Source organism: Megascapheus bottae, chromosome 9, assembly GCF_031878675.1.
Source record: "Megascapheus bottae isolate mThoBot1 chromosome 9, mThoBot2.hap1, whole genome shotgun sequence".
NCBI classification, from domain to species: domain Eukaryota; kingdom Metazoa; phylum Chordata; class Mammalia; order Rodentia; family Geomyidae; genus Megascapheus; species Megascapheus bottae.
The window spans coordinates 60,147,464-60,166,551 of NC_143517.1; the positions used below are offsets into that span (position 1 = coordinate 60,147,464).

General features: G+C 38.5%; 1 protein-coding gene across 9 annotated transcripts in view; it reads right to left on the reverse strand.

Annotated features, from left to right (window-relative positions):
* The window catches only part of Asap1 (ArfGAP with SH3 domain, ankyrin repeat and PH domain 1), a 276,484-nt gene that overhangs the window by 77,300 nt on the left and 180,096 nt on the right, over window positions 1-19,088 (reverse strand). For all 9 annotated transcript variants that reach the window (XM_090339394.1, XM_090339398.1, XM_090339399.1 and 6 more), the window contains 4 exons: window positions 7,814-7,888; window positions 7,201-7,250; window positions 4,027-4,156; window positions 2,826-2,911 (listed from right to left, as the gene is read on the reverse strand). In XM_090339394.1, the coding sequence (XP_090195520.1) occupies window positions 2,826-2,911; window positions 4,027-4,156; window positions 7,201-7,250; window positions 7,814-7,888 (341 nt within the window). The remainder of the gene's footprint in view (window positions 1-2,825; window positions 2,912-4,026; window positions 4,157-7,200; window positions 7,251-7,813; window positions 7,889-19,088) is intronic.

The following is a 19,088-nucleotide window of genomic DNA, read 5'->3' on the forward strand; positions in this document are numbered from 1 at the left end:
ATATTATTTACCAAATTATTAAAATAAAACAAATAATGAGGTCATTGGGAGGATCTTGCCCTCAGGTTAGTGCCTATGAAAGTTTAGGGAGACAGCCAGGTGCTGCTAGTGGCTCAGGTCTGTAATCCTAGCTACTCAGGAGGCTAAGATCAGAGAATCATGGTCCAAAGCCAGCCTGGACATGAAAATCCATGCGACTCTTATCTCCAATTAAGTATCAGAAAACTGGAAGTAGTGCTGTGGCTCAAGTGTTAGAATGATAATAGCCTTGAGTTGAAGAGCTCAGGGACAATGCCCAAGCCCAGAGTTCAAGCTCCACAACTGACAAAGGAAAAAAAAAGTTAGGGAGACATCACTCATCAACAAACAGAGTGAGGAAGTTCTACAGTCTGTATTTTCAGAGAAAGATAGTCTGAGGCTTCCGTGGTAACAACTTGAGACCTTATTTGAAAAATAAACTAAAATCAAAATGACCGGTGGGCATGGCTTAAATGATGGAACACTTCCCTAGCAGATACAAGGCATTAAGTTCAAACCTACTCATCAAAACAAAATAAAACAAAATACCTAACCATTGAAGCAAACAATCCCTATGCCCACAAACTTTTCTTGCCCTGAGAAAATTCGAGAGAATGAAATTTCTAAATTCAGGTAAAATTAGATTAGCTGAACTAAAAAAAAAATGTATTTTAAAAAGGTGTTGTAAATCAGTATACCAATTCTCATATTTTGGTAAAAGTTTCACAGCAATGCAACAAATTAGTAAAAGATAAAAAATATTCCATCCAGACCAAAAATCAGGGTGAATTACCCACATATTTCCATGTCTAAAGCTTGAGGATAGGCAAACTTTACCTAATAATGATTTTTTGGAAAGGTAACTATATATAAAGTAGAATTACTTTGAAAAAGTGAAACCAACAATTTGGTCATTAAAAATAAAAAGAAACACCCTAACAATAACATATATAAATAAATGAGCTTGATGCCATCCCAATATGTCAGGCACTAAGCTAAGGTTTCCGTGTGCATTTAGCTTATTGGACTCCAGTGTCCCAACAAGAATCCTCAGGTGGGTGCTACAACCCAAACCCAGTATACAGATAATGCTCCTGAGGGTTATAGAAGGACCCCAAGCTTTGTGCTTTTCCTATATGTTTATTTATAGACATTCATTTTCCTAGACATAACAGTATTAAAAGGAATGAAAGCAATCAAAGAGAATTATATATTATATATTGTATATTATATATAAAGTAGTATAAATAATCTTTGTATTATTCTGATGTCTGATCCTCTTTGGAAAGTTTCTCATATTTCTTTCCATGTAATTCCCCCCCACTCTTCTAACAGTAACAGGTACATTTTTACACAGACTCAGAAAAAAAAGTCTTGAAAGTCCAGTTAGTGAAGAAGGTAAACAGGCAGCTGCAATGCCACAGAATCATCATTGGATTATCAGATCTAAAACCTAAACAAATAAAAATGGTGTTAGTAGTATTATTTTACCATAGCAAAGATATGGAACCAACCCAGATGCTGCTCAGTAGATTATTGGATCAACAAGATGTGGTATTTATACACAATGGAATTCTATGCTGCCATCAGAAAGAATGACATTGCTGCATTTGTAAGGAAATGGAAAGATGTGGAAAAAAAATCATATTAAGTGAAATAAGCCAGACTCAAAGGAATATAGGCTCAATGGTTTCCCTCATTTGTAATAATTAGTACAAACTTTGGACTCTCCAGGCAGAGGATTACAATAGCTCAAAACCTAGATATACCAGGCCATATAGGATGAGGCTAAGTGAAAGGACCTCCCAGATATGGAAACAAGAGCTTCATATTGTGTGATCATTGTTTGTAATGTACTATGTTATTTCTCATCTCTTTTGTTGTCCTTGGTTATTCTCATATTGTTACAGTATCTTACCTTGTAATGTGGTATATTGTATACACAATTATTTGTTTATTTGAAATAGGAAAGGGAAAGGGGGAAAACAAGATGAGGGGAGGGGGGGAGGGAAATGAGAACAAAAACATGAGAAGGGGTATCAATGCTCCTTCTATCTGGCGAATATAACTATAACCCCTCTATTAATTACAATTTGAAAAAAGAAAAAAATGGTGCTAGTGCAGAATGGATGCCCCTGAAAATATATCAGCTCATATAAATCTACATATAAAAGCAAAAATTCATAATGCTCACAGGCTTCATATAAGTAAAAGCTCAAAACATGATATAAATGACTTAATATTCTTGAAAAGTCCTTATGCCCTGAGAAAATTCAGGTAAAATCAGATTAGCTGAGGCAGAAACAGAGTTCAAGACCAGCCTAGGGAAAGCTAGGGAGACTTTATCTCAGAAACAAAACATAAAACCAAAGGGCTGTATTTAACTCATCCCTAGTACTGAAAGTTTAAAAAAAAAAAGGAATGAAAGAAAGGAAGGGAAAGGAAAGGAAAGGAGAAAAAGGAAAAAGAAAAGGGGAAAGGGAAAGGAAAGAAAGATCAAGTAGGGGATGGACAGATGAGGAACAGGTTAGAAAGGCCTCCCTTGTGGCTCATTCATCCTCTACATTTGATTTTCAAAGCTGTCAAGGTTTATCATTTCTAAGGAAGGTACTTTTTCTGAGTAATCACATAGTTGTCCTATTTTAAGCTACTGATTTACACATGAAGCAGTACAGACAGAAGACAATACTTTCTTATACATTTATCTGTGTAATGTCATGGCTACCAAATGAAGAAAAAATATGTAGAGAAAAAAGAAAATCAGTGACAGTGAAGGAGTATGATAATGACTGCAACAATCTACTTACTTGCACTGTGCATGATAATACTTTATAAGATTCTGCAGCAGATCCACACCCTTTTTGGTCTTGATTTCATTAACTTTAATGAGATACTGTGAAAATAATGCAGAATTTTAGGTTGGGAACTCCAGATAGGGTTCTTGAGTCAGGGGTTCAGGTGGCAGAACATATTCAGAAATGTGTACAAGTCAGTGAGCCTCAGTGGTCATTAGATAGGATAAGCTTAACTTAGAGAAGCTGATGTGGCAGTCATCACAGCAAATGGGTCAGAGTGTTAGCACTTGATAAACTCTTACAACAAGCTTACTAGACAAGCAGAAATAAAATGGTAAACAGTCTAGAACAGCTGGTTCTTTCCCCATGGGGAAGTGGATCTCAAACTTACAGTTTATATGAAAGGCAACTGCTCTATGAAGAAAACAAAAAGAATAACATTCTCTTCAAAAAATGTACCACAAGGGCCAGGAATTTGGCCTAGTGGTAGAGTGCTTGCCTAGCATGCATGAAGACCGGGATTCAATTCCTTGGTACCACATTCATAGGAAAAGCCAAAAATGGTGCTGTGGCTCAAGTGGTAGAGCTTTAAGTCTTGAGAAAGTGCAAGGACAGTGTTCAGGTCCTGAGTTCAAGCCCCAGGACTAGCAAAAAAAACCAATCAAAATCTCCATTTTAGTATTTCCTGAAAACTGCAAAAATACCTCCATTATTGAAAAGCAGACTAGAACTGGTGAGAATTGGCCTTTCTCTATGGTAAGGAGTGCTAATGTTCTGAACTCAGTTTGAGAACCACTGCTCTAGGTTTAATGCAGCATGCATTTTTTTTTCACAATCTTGGCTTCCTTAATAATTACTTTAAGCTGAACCCATGACTAAAACAAAAACAAAAACAAAAAAAACACATGCTCTAAACTTGTAATATTCACCAGTGTTACTGCTCATCAAAAATTTCCCCACAAATCACTCTCAAGCAACAGTAAGGTTCTCACCAAAGAATGCTGTTTTGGCTTAACCAAGGCTCAAAATATGACACAACAGATCAATGGCAGATCCCAAAAAGCTTGGAGAAAAATGGAGATTAGAATTCTTAGGAAACAGTTCCCTCCTCTAAGAATCAAACACAGCTTAACTTCTAGCATAGAGCCTGCTGACCAGCAGAGAAAGAATATATATTACAATTCCAGGCTCATGATAAAAAGGCCCATCTTACTTCACACATCTGAAGCTGAAAGAGGCGTCTTTCCTTCTCCATTTCTTCTGCAATCTCAGCTCCTGTTATCTCTGTGCGGATCATCCCATGCTGCTTTGCATGCTCTCTTTTCTCCTTCTCAATTTTTGTACTGCAATAAAAGCAGATGTTTTGGGCTGGGAAAGAGGCCAAGTGGTAGAGTGCTTGCCTAGCATGCATGAAGCCCCGAGTTAGATTCCTCAATACCACATATACAGAAAAAGCCACAAATGGCACTGTGGCTGATGTGGTAGAGTGCTAGCTTTGAGAAAGCCCAGGGACAGTGCCCAGGCCATGAGTTCAAGCCCCAGGACTGGCCAAAAAAAAGTGATGTCTTTTATTTTGTCAATGCTATTATTTTCAATAAACATCACTTGTTTTTGTCTAATACCAAAAATGAACCTAAAGTATATCTGGACTATGTAATGTGTGGGGTGGAGAATCTGCTCAAAAAATCTTCTGAGTAAGGAACAGTTCAAAAAGTGCTAGAGAAGTGGTGCTGTGGCTCAAAGTGGTAGAAGACTAGCTTTGAGCAAAAAGCTCAGAAACAGTACCCAGGCTCTGAGTTTAAGTCTCATACTGATTAAAAAAATGAGTAATAATAAAAAGAGTAAATTACTTGCCTATTATGTACAAAGTCCTGAGTTCGATTCTAGCAATGCAAAAAAATGTCTTTGAAAACAAACCATACTGGTGTCTTTCCTTTAGTGAAAACCACTTACTAAAGTTGAGGAAAAAATTCTTAAGGTGACTGAATCAATCATTAGTAGCAAATCTAGCAAACATACAGTGTAGATTTTCATGAATATTTCAACTTCAATCTTATACATGACAGGTCATAAAATTTCTCATTGGTACGAAAACATATTGACAGTTTACTGTTTTTTGGGTAAAGTACCTCATGATGAAAACCATAAAATGGGAGATTTGACACTTTTCTGATTACTGGTGGATGGTAAAACTTAGAATTATTTCAAGACAAAGTATACAGTAGGTATTTATTAGTATGCATGAAAATTAAAGGTAGTTTCTAATAGCTTCTAAACTTGGGATACCTTCACATGGCAACAATCATATTTTAATCAACATACCCACTTAGGACTTGGAGAAAGCCTAGTATCTAATATGGAATCCTATGAAAATGTTTTCCTGTGGAATGAGGAGGTGGTGGGGGGACAGCAGGGTAAAAGAAGGCAGGCTCATATTAAACTGATAGTACCTAAGGCTACAATGTGGCTATGGTAGGTTGTATTCTGGTAACTACACCAATGATCAACCCTGTATCCAAAATTCCATTTAATTTGAAAATGGACTTCTGAAACACTAGTTTCTGATGATTGTAAAGACTGATTTAGCCCTCAAGTCTCCCTCCCTCCCTCTCCCTTCTCTTCTTTTTTCTTCCCCCACCCCTTCTCCCTTTCTTTCCTCCTTTCCTCCTTCTCTCCCTCCCTCTCTCTCCCAGTCATGGCACTGTCCCAGAGCTTTTCCACTGAGGCTAGCATTCTAAGCTTGAACCATAGCTCTATTTGCAGCTTTTTGGAGGTTAACTGGAGATAAGAGTCTTACAGATTTTCCTGACCAGGTTGGCTTCAAACTGTTATTCTCAAATCTCAGCTTCCTGAGTAGCTAGGACAGCAGGCATAAGCCATTGACATCCAGCAGCTTTTGAGCCTTTAAGCTGCAATGGTATTAGTTTAGGAAGCCAAGCAACAGAGAAAGCCAATAACTTTGCCTATATAAAAACAACTAACTCATCAACCAGTGAAAAGTCTACTGCAAACCTGTTGGGATTCATTCTAATTTACCAGTGCTATATTTAAGCCATCTGATCTTGACTGATAATGAAAGAGGCAGGGATTTTAGTTGAACAAGAATATGCCTTGTATTCCTCTGACTGACATGGCTGGGAAGAGAAGTGGAAAGCTTGAGAAGAAATTCAGGGGCAGGAGTGACTTCACAATGATGTCCTGCCAGTCTCCTGCCTCATCATGAGCACGGTAACACCATTTTTATTTGCTGTGCCTCTACAGATTCGATTAACAGCACAGTCAAGGCATAAGCCTCTTAAATGCAACATCCGATGACAAAAAAGGGTTCAAGATTTTAATAAACTCTTAGGCGAGTCAAGATGAAGAGTCTGCTTACTCATGAGCAGCCAGACTGCCATCACATAAATTCACTAGGAGGGGAACAAGAGATCTTAAGAGCCCTGAGATCTCAGACTGGCATTTGGAACATACCCAATGAGACAGTTGTGTTAGTGCCTTAGAACTTAAAACTCTAAAGGAGACAGGATGCTTTGACAATTCCTGCTGAACCTTTAATCATCCTTTGGGAGACCTTCTCTGAAATATGAATGTGCTTGATGTAGGGTTACTAGCTTTAGGAATTTCCAAAGCTCCTTAGCCTCTCTAGGCTTCAGTTTCCTGATATATAACAGATGAAGTTGCATACTCGTAGGTTGCTGTAAGGAGGTCATACGAAATACATTTAAGTGCAGGTCTTGGCAGGCAGAAAAATGTTGCAAACATTTGCTATTACTTTTACATTCTCAACTGTTAAATTATGCAGAAATGCAAGTGGTCCATAGTTATGATGAAAAAAAGAGTCTAATAGTCCTGAGCTAAATTTGATAATACTAGCAATCAAAAATGCCAAAATAATCAATTAATAAAAGTGTCTCACGCTAGAGACTTACATAACCACTTTGTGTATGTATATTTGTATGTGAGCAGGTCCTGGGGGCTTGAATTCAGGGTCTAGAGGCTGTCCCTGAGTTTTTTAGTCAAGGCTAGTGCTCTAATACTTGAGCCACAGCTCTATTTCCAGCTTTTTGGTGGTTAACTGGAGATAAGGGTCTTATGGACTTTCCTGTCAGAGCTGGCTTCAAATCACCATCTGGAGTAGCTACAGAATTACAACACAAGCCACTGGTAGCCAGGCAATAACCACTTTTATCTAGGTCAGTGCATCCAATCTTCCAGTTCTTACAAGGACATACAAAATGGCTTTTTGTTAGGAAGACATTAGTTAAGGACTCTAAGCTTTTATTAGCTTACTCATTGCTATACATTTCCACACATGTTTACAATCAAACTTCACTCTCAAGTTACATTTATAATAACAACACCTACAAAATAAAAAAAAGCTACTTACAACTTAGTCTCATAATCTTTCCAGGCTTTGTCAAATGGCTTCTTTAGATCCTTAAATGAAGAAAATAAAACTCAATTTATTTTTGCTAAATCAAATAATTCTGAAATAGCATCTTAGTAAAAGTGACCTTCCTTCGTAGGATATTTAAAACAGTACCCAAGCAAGATGCTTTGGAGCACATCACACTGCACATGAAGCCTGAGAGAGGAATGAAATGGGGGTGCTTCCAGTTCTGCCAATGAAAGAGGAGTCAGAGGGTTCTGAGAGGCCAGTCCATGGTGATCAGCCAAGTCACAGGCCTAACTTCTCTTTCTCCTTCTTTCTAGCCCCTCTGTCCTCTCTCAGTCTCTCCTCTATGTCTCCCCACTTATAAGGCTCTCTAATCTCTTTGAAGTTGTCCAATATTGTTCTTTTCTTAATATCGCTATGAAAAGTGGTACCATTTTTTGTTTTAGTGGTACCATTTTTTTCAGTGATTGTTTTCTCCAAGAACATTTTTCATTTGAATATGTTCAGTGTCTTTCAAATACATGTACTACTGTGATCTTAAAAGAGGAAAAGAAAGTCAATCCTTTCAAGATGGAAGTGGAAATCAAAATTTCTTCATACTTACTCCTTTGACTCCCTTGAGGTCTCCTTTTAACAAGGAATCCAGGGTGAAGATCACATTGTGGCTCAGGCCCTGCAGCTGTAGAAAGATAGAGAATTATATGAAACAATGCCACCAGCCCTCTGTATTGTCCAAGTATTTCCCACACAGGCTAAGTGCATACAGCTATATTTGAGTCACCCTGGTGAGCTTGTGTGATACTCCCTGCATCAGGCAGCATAACCACCTCACTCTGTAGCTGAAGACATGGGGACAAAGGTGGAGGCACACATGCAGAGAATACTATGCATAGTATTACAATAAACTGACTCTTCCTGTCACCTCAGCATCTCATTGCTGCTTTTATAATGCAGCTCTTTATGGGAATCTTCTTCATCTGCCTCTGTCAGAAGAAGGAGGGGAGTATACAACTGGCTTTTACCATCTCCGTTTTGTACACTTTTGCAGCAGCACTAATGCCTGACATTGCTGATTGCGCTGCCTCCTGCATGGAACATATGGATATTGAGGGAGGATAGTGATGTGCGCTGCGTGTCTCCCAGTACAACCTCAGTGGCAGGTTCCATTACAAAAATATATATACTTACCTCTTTTTGAGATGTCTCGCTATGTTCAATCTGGCCTCAATCTCAAATTCTCCTGCCTTAGTCTCTTAAGAATCAAGGTCACAGGCTCATGACGCTATACCTGTCTAAAACAAGATCCTTAAAACTGTAATCTCCAGTTTTTCACTCTTCTGAGGCAGTGGCCTGGGCTGCTGGGTATTTAAATGTACAGAAGAATCCATAAAGGAAGATGCAATGCTGTTTGGGTGGAAAGTATAGCAGCAAAAACAAAACAAGGGCAAGCCATGGATGGTCATGTGTGAAAAGAATGAGCAATATATGAACTGAGAGCAGTTTAGGACACGGTCATTCTTCATTAAGACCTCAATAATCCTGGGAAAGTCAGTTTTAGTGGCATGGAACCAAGAACAAAAGTATCTGCAGGTGAAGGATGGAAAGGCTTTGTGGGGCAACTCATTCTAGAAGCAATTAGTCACATAAGTATGTTCATCTGTTAGTCTGTCCACCTGTCCATCCATCACTCACTAAATACCTACTCTGTTTCCCACATTATGCCAGCAGTTACTCAGGCAGCAATGAGGTCACCTCTTGTTTTGAGAGGGCACATGGCCAAAAATCGCACATGATGTATGTGTGAGATGGAGGAGTGTGTGGTGGGAGAACATCTAGTGCTAACCCATGGGCTTTGTGTGGACTTAATGCCATCGAAGCGTGAGGGTGTTAAATTCTACTACTAGCAGCTGTTGTGAAGGTGCAATGAGTTAATGTACATGGACAGTGTTGGTTGAGATCTACAAAGTGCAAAATAAATGTTTATATTTTCAATTGTCACAGAGTAATAAACAGAAATAAGGCAATGGGAGAGGATGACCTTTTCTTTGGTTCCTAACTTCTTAGTGCTTTGTTGTGGTTCTCATCCTAGAATTCTTGCCACTCTTAAGCCATTCTCCCTTTTGTCTTCTCAACCACATGACATGTCCACAATCCTAATTATCTACAAAGAAAGCTTCTTAATGCATACCACCAGAGGACTGGGTCACTACCAACTACTACTTTTTCAGGTCAAAGACAAGAGAATCCTGCCAAGACAACTGTATCCCTGTGACTTTGCCATAATCCACAGAAACAACCTAGCTAGCAGGCCAGAGTGATACAGGATATCTCTTGTGTTATGGGATAGGCTATCTGTTTAGGAGAAGTGGGGTAAAAACAAACAAAAACACTGAGTTTTTATAAATGTTGTGGCCATTTAAATGGCAACAGGATAGAAAGTGATTCTGGCTATCTATGAAAATTTCATGTGAGGAGGAAGAGGAGGGGGAAATGCCCACAAAGCCTCTAGGATGGGGAACTGCAGGAAAGAGTAATAGTAGTGGTGGCAGCGGCAGCAGCAACAGCCTCAGTAGTAGTAATAATAGGTAATATGTTTATTAAAACCAGCCAAAATTTAAAAATAAACACGAAAAGACAGTGATTATGGTTTTGACCTTTTAGTCCTAAATTATGATTTTCATCAATGCCTCAAATCTTTCCTGAAATGAAGACTCCTAAACCCCAAACTCATCCAACCAACCAAATATTGTTATTGCTACTACTGACCAGGAGGTGTATCACAAACAAGGAAGGAATTATGAAATGTGTGGTTTGTGCTGATGCTGAGGACTGTTCTGAAAGAAATGTCTTTCCGAAGCCATGAGCTGGCCATCTACAGTAAGTTCATTGTCATCACTGTGGTTAGACTTGTGTGATAGTGGTTCGGTGATGGAAATCCCCAAGAATTCAAAATTTCTCTGAGGTTAGCTACACACGTATTGTTAGGGGCTGGTAAGACGAGGCAGCAAAACATTATGAGTAAGAAATCTAGAATTTTCACAGATTTGCCTAGGAAAAACCACTGAAACTTTTCAAACTCTTTTCAATTTACTTCCCCGGAAGAAGTTAAAAGAAATATAAATCAGGCGGTCCTGAATAGTGAGTGGGAATTATAGAGATATATAGAAGTCAAAACCAGCTCAACAAAGGAAACCTTTACAAAATACTTACCAAGGGCCTAAACAAAACTTTCTATCTTAGAAATCCAAATGAAGAAGGGAAATTTTTTTTTGGATATTGCTGTTCTGTGACAGAGATAAGTCACGTGACCTTACAATCACAGAACTATATACAACTGCAAGTTTTCCTGTGTTTTACTTTTCTTGTTCTTTCAGGAATCCTTTGCATGGCCTGCCCAATTTCGGCTGCACTGCTCTGTAAGCCCTCTACAGGCAGTTATAGTGGACAAAATTCCTATGGTCATCTTCAATGGATTTTTAGAAAACCTGTCATATTTACTGTGAACTTATTTCCACCCATTTTACTAAAATTCTAGTTATTATTCTATTTCTATTTACTCAACGTCCAAACCATTTTCTTTCCTCTAATGATGAAATGGTATTAAAATAAGTTCTTCATGTGATCCAAGACTACAAAGCAAAGAGTATGTTTTTAAAAGTACATGTATTAGCCAATCACCAGTGGCTCACACCTGTAATCCCAGCGACTTAGGAGGCTGAGATCTGAGGATCACGGTTCAAAGTCAGCACAGGAAGAAAAGTCTATGTTTATGAGACTTTTATCTCCAATAAACTACTCAGAAAAAGCTGAAAGTAGTGCTGCTGTTCAAGTGGTAGAGCACTAGACTTTAGCACAGAGAGGCTTAAGGACAGAACCCAGGCCCTGAGTTTGCCAGAATTGGCAAAAAAAAAAAAAAAGTATGTGTTAAATAAGCAGTACATTAAAAACCATTTCAGGAATGATATTTAGGTATGGTAAATATATTTGTTTTCAAACAAGTTACTGTTTAATTTCTTCCCTATAAAAGGCCATTTCCTCTGCCAGAATATATATATATATATATATATATATATATATATCAACTCCCAGAAATAAGTAGACAGATGGAAGCTGAAGTGTATCCTTTCAATATGCAAAAGGGACTTGTTTAAACAAATAACTAATTAAGACTAGCTTTGATAAATATAACTATTTCTCTCTCACAATTGCTACAACATTGACAGTCTACAAACGGCCCCACCATTCCAGTTGCTGGAGATGAGTTCATAAACAGATTTTCCAGTATATATAAACACATATTATATTCTGCCTTGACTCTTTTTGAGTTGTTGTTGTCAGTTACTCAATGTTTGAACTCAGGGCCTGGTGCCACCCGAGCTACACCTCTACCTCATATTTTTGCTAATTATTTTGGAGATGGAGTATCTCAGACTTTTCTTGTTTGGGCTGGTTTCAAAATGCAGTCCTCCTAATGTTAGCTTCCTGAGTAGCTGGGATTACAGTTATGAGTCACCAGTGTCTGGATAATTTTTTTTACCCACTTCACCAATGAAATAGTATCCTTTTGTTTATGAATATACCCATCTCTTCTCATTTAGAGGTAAACTTTCTTACAGAGGACTGTTCCATCTGTTTTGTTTGTTAGCTGACCAAACAGGAATCCAGGACACCATCCTCTCTGGCCTACCTGAACTGTTCCTGAATAACTATTAGCCATTCAATGGTGTTCAGTCTACTAGGTAGAGAAGGGGTGCAGGCAGAAGTGTTCCTTTCTTTGTTTCACAGCATGGGAGGGAACAGCCTCACTCTGTAGACGAGTTATCCATGGTTTCTACACACATATTAGACTGTATTAATTTATAAGGACATAGTTTACTTGCTTCGTCATCATGCACTAATTCCTGACAATCTCTCTCCCTTAGCTATTGCTTCTCCCTCTCCTCTTATGCAGATAGAAACACTTTCTGTGAAAGAAAAGCTAATGCAAATCTGCTGACTTGCTCAACATATCGGAAAATCCAATTAAAATAATGTGCCAGCTCCCAGCAGTTAAGCTGGCAATTCCCTGGTATAAATTAGGTGTTCAGTCTACAGCGTTAACGCCTTCATGCCTCAGACAAGCATCTCCCCTGAAGTGATTTAAAATAGGTGCCTTGTCAGTAGGCTGCTCTCCAGAGTTCCAGGACACAGAGCAAAAAAGTGCAGAGGCATGTAGCCACACATCACTCTGGCAAAGTTTAACCTGATTGGTGTCCCAGCACCTTGCTCAAGCCCAAGCTATGCTGGCACCAGGGAGACTCTACTGCATCGTACTCATGCTACTTAAATGCTACCGATTAATCTATTCCATTACTCAGTGGTAGTTAATTTTCACTGTCAACTTGACTGAATTAAGAAATGCCTTATTCATAAGGGCTCTGACCTATGAATGGATTAATCTCTTGATAAGAGTCATGATACTACAGCATTATTGTGAAAAGTAGAGTAGCTGGAGGAAATGGGTCACCAGGCCTCTGTCCTTGTGCATGCCCCTTCCTGTAATCCTTCTCTTTGCTTCCTGTCCACCATGATGTAAACTGCTCCACTATCCTTCCTTGTTCTGAACTCTCTAAAACCATGAGCCAAATAAATAATTCCTCCATTAAGTTGTTCTCTCAGGTATTTGGCCATGATAATGTCAAACTGACACTCAGCCCTCAAAGCATGTCCTTTCTTGTAATGATGAAATTGAGTGAAAATCAGTTTATTACATAAGGCCCCAGAGAAGCTACCTCTCCTCTTACAGCCCTAGAAGGCATTATTAAGTAACTTGTTCAAACACACAGCTTGTTAAAGGGAATGATAAAGCCACGAACCAGGTATAGTTCCAAAGTCATAGAACTTCTTATAATAATAGCTTCCTACAGATATAATTATTATTATATAATTATTGTCAGCCATTATTCTTTGAAAACTAAGTCTGGGTTTTATTTGGTCACACACAGATAGTTAAGGGTAAAGAAAGAATATTTGTTCACAAGTTGAGGGTACTTCTTAGAGAAGTAATGCTATTACCTTACCTACTATTCAGATATTTGTATTAGTTTGTGATCTCAGCCAGGGTACTTACACTCATCTGGTAACAGACTTAGCTAGGTATATGAAGTGTTGATCAGATCACATCACCTACCAATCTTACCTGTCACAGAGAGACTAGCTTTCCAAGCTTTGGCTTATCTGTTTCTTGATGACATCAAATTCATGACACATATATTCTAAATAAAAGGTTTATAAATAATATCCATGGATGAACAAATGAAATCTTCTCCAAATCAAGTGAGCTGTCCTGAGATCTAAAGTGTCACAAAATCTGAAATACCTATGGTTTTCCTACATTTTCTTGAGCTGAGCATCAGAAAAAGGAAGTAGGAAGACAGAGTTCAGGAGAAAGGCTAACAGTGGGTTCACAGGGGGTGGTGGTGTGACAACTGGGAATAAAGTTTAGAGATCAGGAGACTTCCAGATAGAAAGCTGCCTATTGGCTGTGAAGTCAAGGCAGGCCACTTTGTCTTTGCCACTGATAAAGTTATACCTTCAAGTTTAAAATGAGCTACTAGATACAACTAAGAACAATGGGGAAAGGTAGATCAAAAGGGTAAATCAACAACAGAGAGATGCTCACATTACACAGGAATAGGAAGAGGGAGTCCTGGTCCTCAGCCAACAAACAACATAACAGTTCAGCAATAAAGCTGGAGTTACAAGGGCCAAATCATAAATCCCATTCCAAATCTTTGACTTCCAGTAGGGTCCACACAACTTGCAAAAACTTCAGCAGATCATAAAACATACCCTTCTAAAAAAGTCTGTTTATTTCTACACCTTGAGTTTGCTTTGACCAAAGCAGACTTCTGACTGGTTCCCTTGGTTCAAAGTGACTCAAATAGAAGGTCTGCCCTGAATTCATACAGTAACAAATCAAAATCTAAACAAATCAATATCTAAACAAGATATAATCCTTAAATGTATACAGATTTCAGATGAGGCTCTAACTATTCTGTTTTAGATAGTCAAACAATGAAAATGCCAAGAATTGGAAACTGAGGAACAATAGTATAAATATAAGATGGGTATTCTAATTTGCCAGAAGTGGTAGGGTGAGGAGTCTGGCCTGGGATTCACACAGGGCAGCTCTGCTTCAGGAAGCTGTATGCTTCCCAGGGAGGCTCTTGGACTATATAGTATTTTAGAAGACAGGTGCAGGTGGATCACATTTATAATCCTAGCTACTCAGGAAATTGAGATGGGAAGATTATGGTTTGAAGCCAACATAGGCAGGAAAGTCTGTGAAACTTTTATCTACAATAAACTAACCTCCCCCTACCTTCCAAAGCTGGAAGGGTACTGTGGCTCAAGTGGTAGAATGCTGGCCTTGAGAAAAAAAAGGGACAGACCAGCATTTTTTTTTTTTTTTTTGCCAGTCCTGGGCTTCAGCTCAGGGCCTGAGCACTGTCCTTGGACTTTCTCAAGGCTAGAGCTCTACCACTTGAGCCTCAGCACCACTTTCAGCTTTTTTCCATGTATGTGGTACCGAGGAATCGAACCCGGGTCTTCATGCATGCTAGGCAAGCACTTTAACCACTAGGCCAAACTCCCGGCCCGAGTCCAGCATTTTTTTAAGTGGAAAATATGCATTAGAACAAAGGTTCTCTGTTAAAACATGTACATGAAGGAAAAATGGACATTTACAGTAGTTACACACACACACACACACACACACAAAACCTCTTAATAGTGAACAACAGATTATTCATTTTTCTCTTTCCCCTTGTAATTTTCAAGTTTCCAACAATGAAGTAATGTTACTTTGTATTCAGAAACTCAGTAAAAAGTAATATGACACAGAAACACAAGAGGGCGATATCACCAATCTGTTTCTTACTCAATTTGTTCTTGGATTATTAATGTAAGATATGGATCAGGCTGCATGTGGAAAAGTAAAAGTAACAGTGTAGCAAATTCAAAGGAAAGAAGCCAGAGCTTTTTCACACCACCAGAGAAATTCCAGATCTATGTTCACTTGCAGTCTTTCCTGGTGGTCCTGGGACCAGAAGTTACAGCGCCACTGGGAAACTTGCTAATCATAAAATCCTAACTGATCAGAAATTGATAGGATCTAATGGTCTTAATAAACTCTTGACATTAAATAAACCAAGGTCAAGTTTGAGAACCACAACCTTAGATTAAGGGCTTACAAAGTAGCCCAGGGGAGGGAGGGAGGGAGAAAAATCACCTGCCCATAGTCTGAGACATAATCAGCTGGAAGAAAGAAAAGAGGTAAAGGACTACCCTAGGAGATCTGGAGAAGTGAGAACCAAATCATATTATCAGCTGAAGGCATCAGCAACTGACAGGACTGAATGTAAGCAGACATGTTACAGACAAAAATGGATAGGCGTAGGAGTGAAAGAGATGAGAATTTCTTAACAAAATAATGCAATTATATTTTGCCTAATTTAAGTAAATGGTAGGTTAGATTTAACATCATCTCCTACACTGAGTGCAAATGAAAGTACTATTTCCCTTTGCACTATGTGTAGCATCTGATTTATTTGAGGATAATTCTATGGAAAGGGGAAGGAGCTAAGATCTGTCAACCTAAGACAAATGAGAAAGCAATGGGAGAAGAAGGCTACAGAGCTAGGCTATGTGTTGAAAAAAAAATCATCTTAACACTAAGCATTTTACTAGTGCACTTGAAACGATAAATCAGTTCACGATCAACTTTCAGGTCTTTAATTTCATTTGCATGTACGTATCTTATAATTAGCAAATGTTTGACTAGAATGAAACCATACTGTAAATAACATCAAATCACATTTTCCTTGCCTTCTCTGAACATCTCTATCACATATTATACATGTTTTACAGTAACTGACTTTACTTCACCTAATTAAAAGTATCTTTAATAAAATAAACATATAAGCACACATGGGCTTCCTATGTAACAGGGAACATCAATGCCTTCACCCAATGGATGAGTCAACAAAGCTACCTGCTATTTCGGCTAGACTGTTCTGTCCCCATCTGCTTGGTCTATTACTTTATGTTGTTAAAATTGATTTTCCTTGATTCTTAGAGATTCTAATAACTAAGAGAACCCATCTAAATGGTGGCCATGATTCTCATCATCAGGTGGCAAGTACATCTCTAGACCACCTGCTACCAGAAAACCAAGTAAGTGTTCTTACTGTGGGATCCACAGAGAAGAAAGTCTTAATTTAAGACTCTGCCTCTAAACCATGCCTATGTTTTTCTTTCTCTGCGAAATTAAGTGGTACTTTCAACTTCCAAAATATTCCATATAACCATCACAGAACGTAACATGATGGATAGTCAACCCCTAGCACAGAGCCTAGAATGCAATGGGCACTTGGTAAATCCTGGCTAAGTCATGATAGGCTTTAGAAAGTCTTTTCTTTGTTTTTCCAATATTGGTTTCAATTTAGACTCAACTGACTCACTACATAGTGTTTCAAGTACTGGCTGATGCTATTTAATGTTTCCATTGACCGTCTAAGGAAAATCTATGCAAGGTTAAGAGAACAGAATTTCATAGATACCTATTAATTACTTAAACTCAGATCAAGGGTGCCTCTTGTATGAAGACTTTCAGTAACAATGAACAGATTTGTCTCTGGTGACCTAGCCTGGGTAGCAGCATATCAGAGTTTTGAACTCAGCCATATCTAACTTCAAAGTATTGAAACTACTGCCAACTCTCTGAACTTTCAATTGAATTTCCCTTCCCCCTACCTAATTTCTTAATATGGCTGGAGGAATAAGTCAATGAAAAGGTATATTCATTTCTGGTGGAAGATGTAGTAAGACAGTACTTGAAAGGCTGAATCAGATAGAATATTTCATGTTTAAACTACCATATGATGTGAAATAAAAAGAAGAGGCAAAGTCTAAGGAGCAATATGTTGAAAAATAATCAGAAATAATATACTGAAATAAATTCTAGAAGGGCAGAAGTAAAATGGAATACAATTGAAAAAGTAGAACAAAGGAAATGGATCCCCTGATTCAATTAATATCTAAGCATTTCTCAAAGTGCTTCAATGGAAAGTTGCTTCTTCTATAAGAGGGGAGTTTGTGAATTAACTGGAATAGGTTTTTTTCTCCCTAAGTGTGAGATATCTAAGCCTTGAACACACAAATGTAGACTGAAAATCTCATGGGAAATGTTACTGTTCCTCAGTGCGGAACTTGTACTGGATAACAAGCTTCAGCCTCCCATGTTATACTCTCTTTTCCAGGCAATGCCTTGCAAAAGGTATTATCCTGTGTATAGTGTGCAGCAAGTGCAGGCAGCTCAAAGCACACACCTAGCATATACAAGTGGATCCCGAAACTCAAGAATGTTCCCCTCATTAATACATGGTGCCAGGGATATCTGCCATGATATCAGAAGGTGCCTCCCAAGCATTGGGCTGGAGTATGTGGCTTTGTCTGAGGGCAATCAAATAGGAAGTAAGGAGAGACTGAGAGGTATCATCTGCAGAGGAATCCAAAACCAGTTCATGATAGAACATTTAATCTGAAGCAGCCAGGAAGAATGGGATGGGAAGGAGAATGCGGGGATCCAACGAGCAGATGTGGAGTAGAGTATAACAGGAATCTGTTGAGCTAATGAAAACATCTGGATTTGCTTTCCATAATGTACCTCCAGATTTGAGCTGGGGAAAAAAAAAAAACAAAAAACTCTGGAGGATTCTATAATGGGGACAGAGTGTCTCAAAGCAGCTTTTGCCTTGACTTTGCAGCATCTGTGTGCTGCTTTGTTGTTCAACCTAACACAAGTTTGCCAGTCAGCCTATGTCCAGGAGAAGATGCTCATACATTGAGGCAATGCAGTGTGCAGTGTTCTCTGATGTAGACATTGACATTAGAGCACTGGCTCTTATACCTGAACATGTAACCAAGTTGTTTTTCTTTTCCTATTGCAAACCAACAAAAATTAACGTATCCAATCGGTTGCTGTGAGTAAATAACCCACATATACATATGACTGAGGCATAGATAGCAGACAGTAATGCTCACCAGATACTCCATTTTTTCTTTTCCATTTTCTGGTCCATTGCAGCTAGGTGGAGCCAAGAACTAAAATATCCAGAAAACCACAAGTCCTCAGTCTCCGAAGTCCATAGCCAGACCAAATAGAGGAGGAAGAACTTCCATGTGCCTTAGTTCCTCATTTATTGTTAATCTATGAACCAATCTCTCAAACCTTCTAGTACTAGTAGATTAAGCCATGTGAAAGTGGGATCTAATTTACCACAGCACATCTTAGTCTATTCTAATTTAAAACAGTGCTTGGCACAGTGTTAGGATGCTATAAATACAAACTACTGTTAAATTTGTATAAGCAAAGTTGAACATAAAAATAATGATATCCTTATCTGTTTTAAGGCTCTGAGGGCGAGATCAGCTTCTTTTCTCCTCCATCCCTATCTCTCTTCCTTCTTTCCTTTTGAACACTGCATTGTACTGATCAGGTGTTGAGTAGCTGAGACAATTTGGTACCTTCTTTTTTTCAGTGGTACTGAGGCATGAATTCAGAGCCTGACACTTGGTTAGACAGGTACTTTACCTCTTGAGCTATGTTCCTTAAACTATGCCTCCAGCCTTTCTTTGCTTTATTTTTGAGATATGGTCTTATGTTTACCTCTGGGCCAGCCGGGACCTCGATCCTCCTATTTATGTTTCCTAATGTAGCTGGGATGTCAGGTATGGATCTCATACCCAGTCTTCTACAAATATTAAGGATGTAAGAAAACATTCTAATGTTATTCTCTTTGTAATTCAATCCTCACTTTTGGCTGTTGAAACTTCAC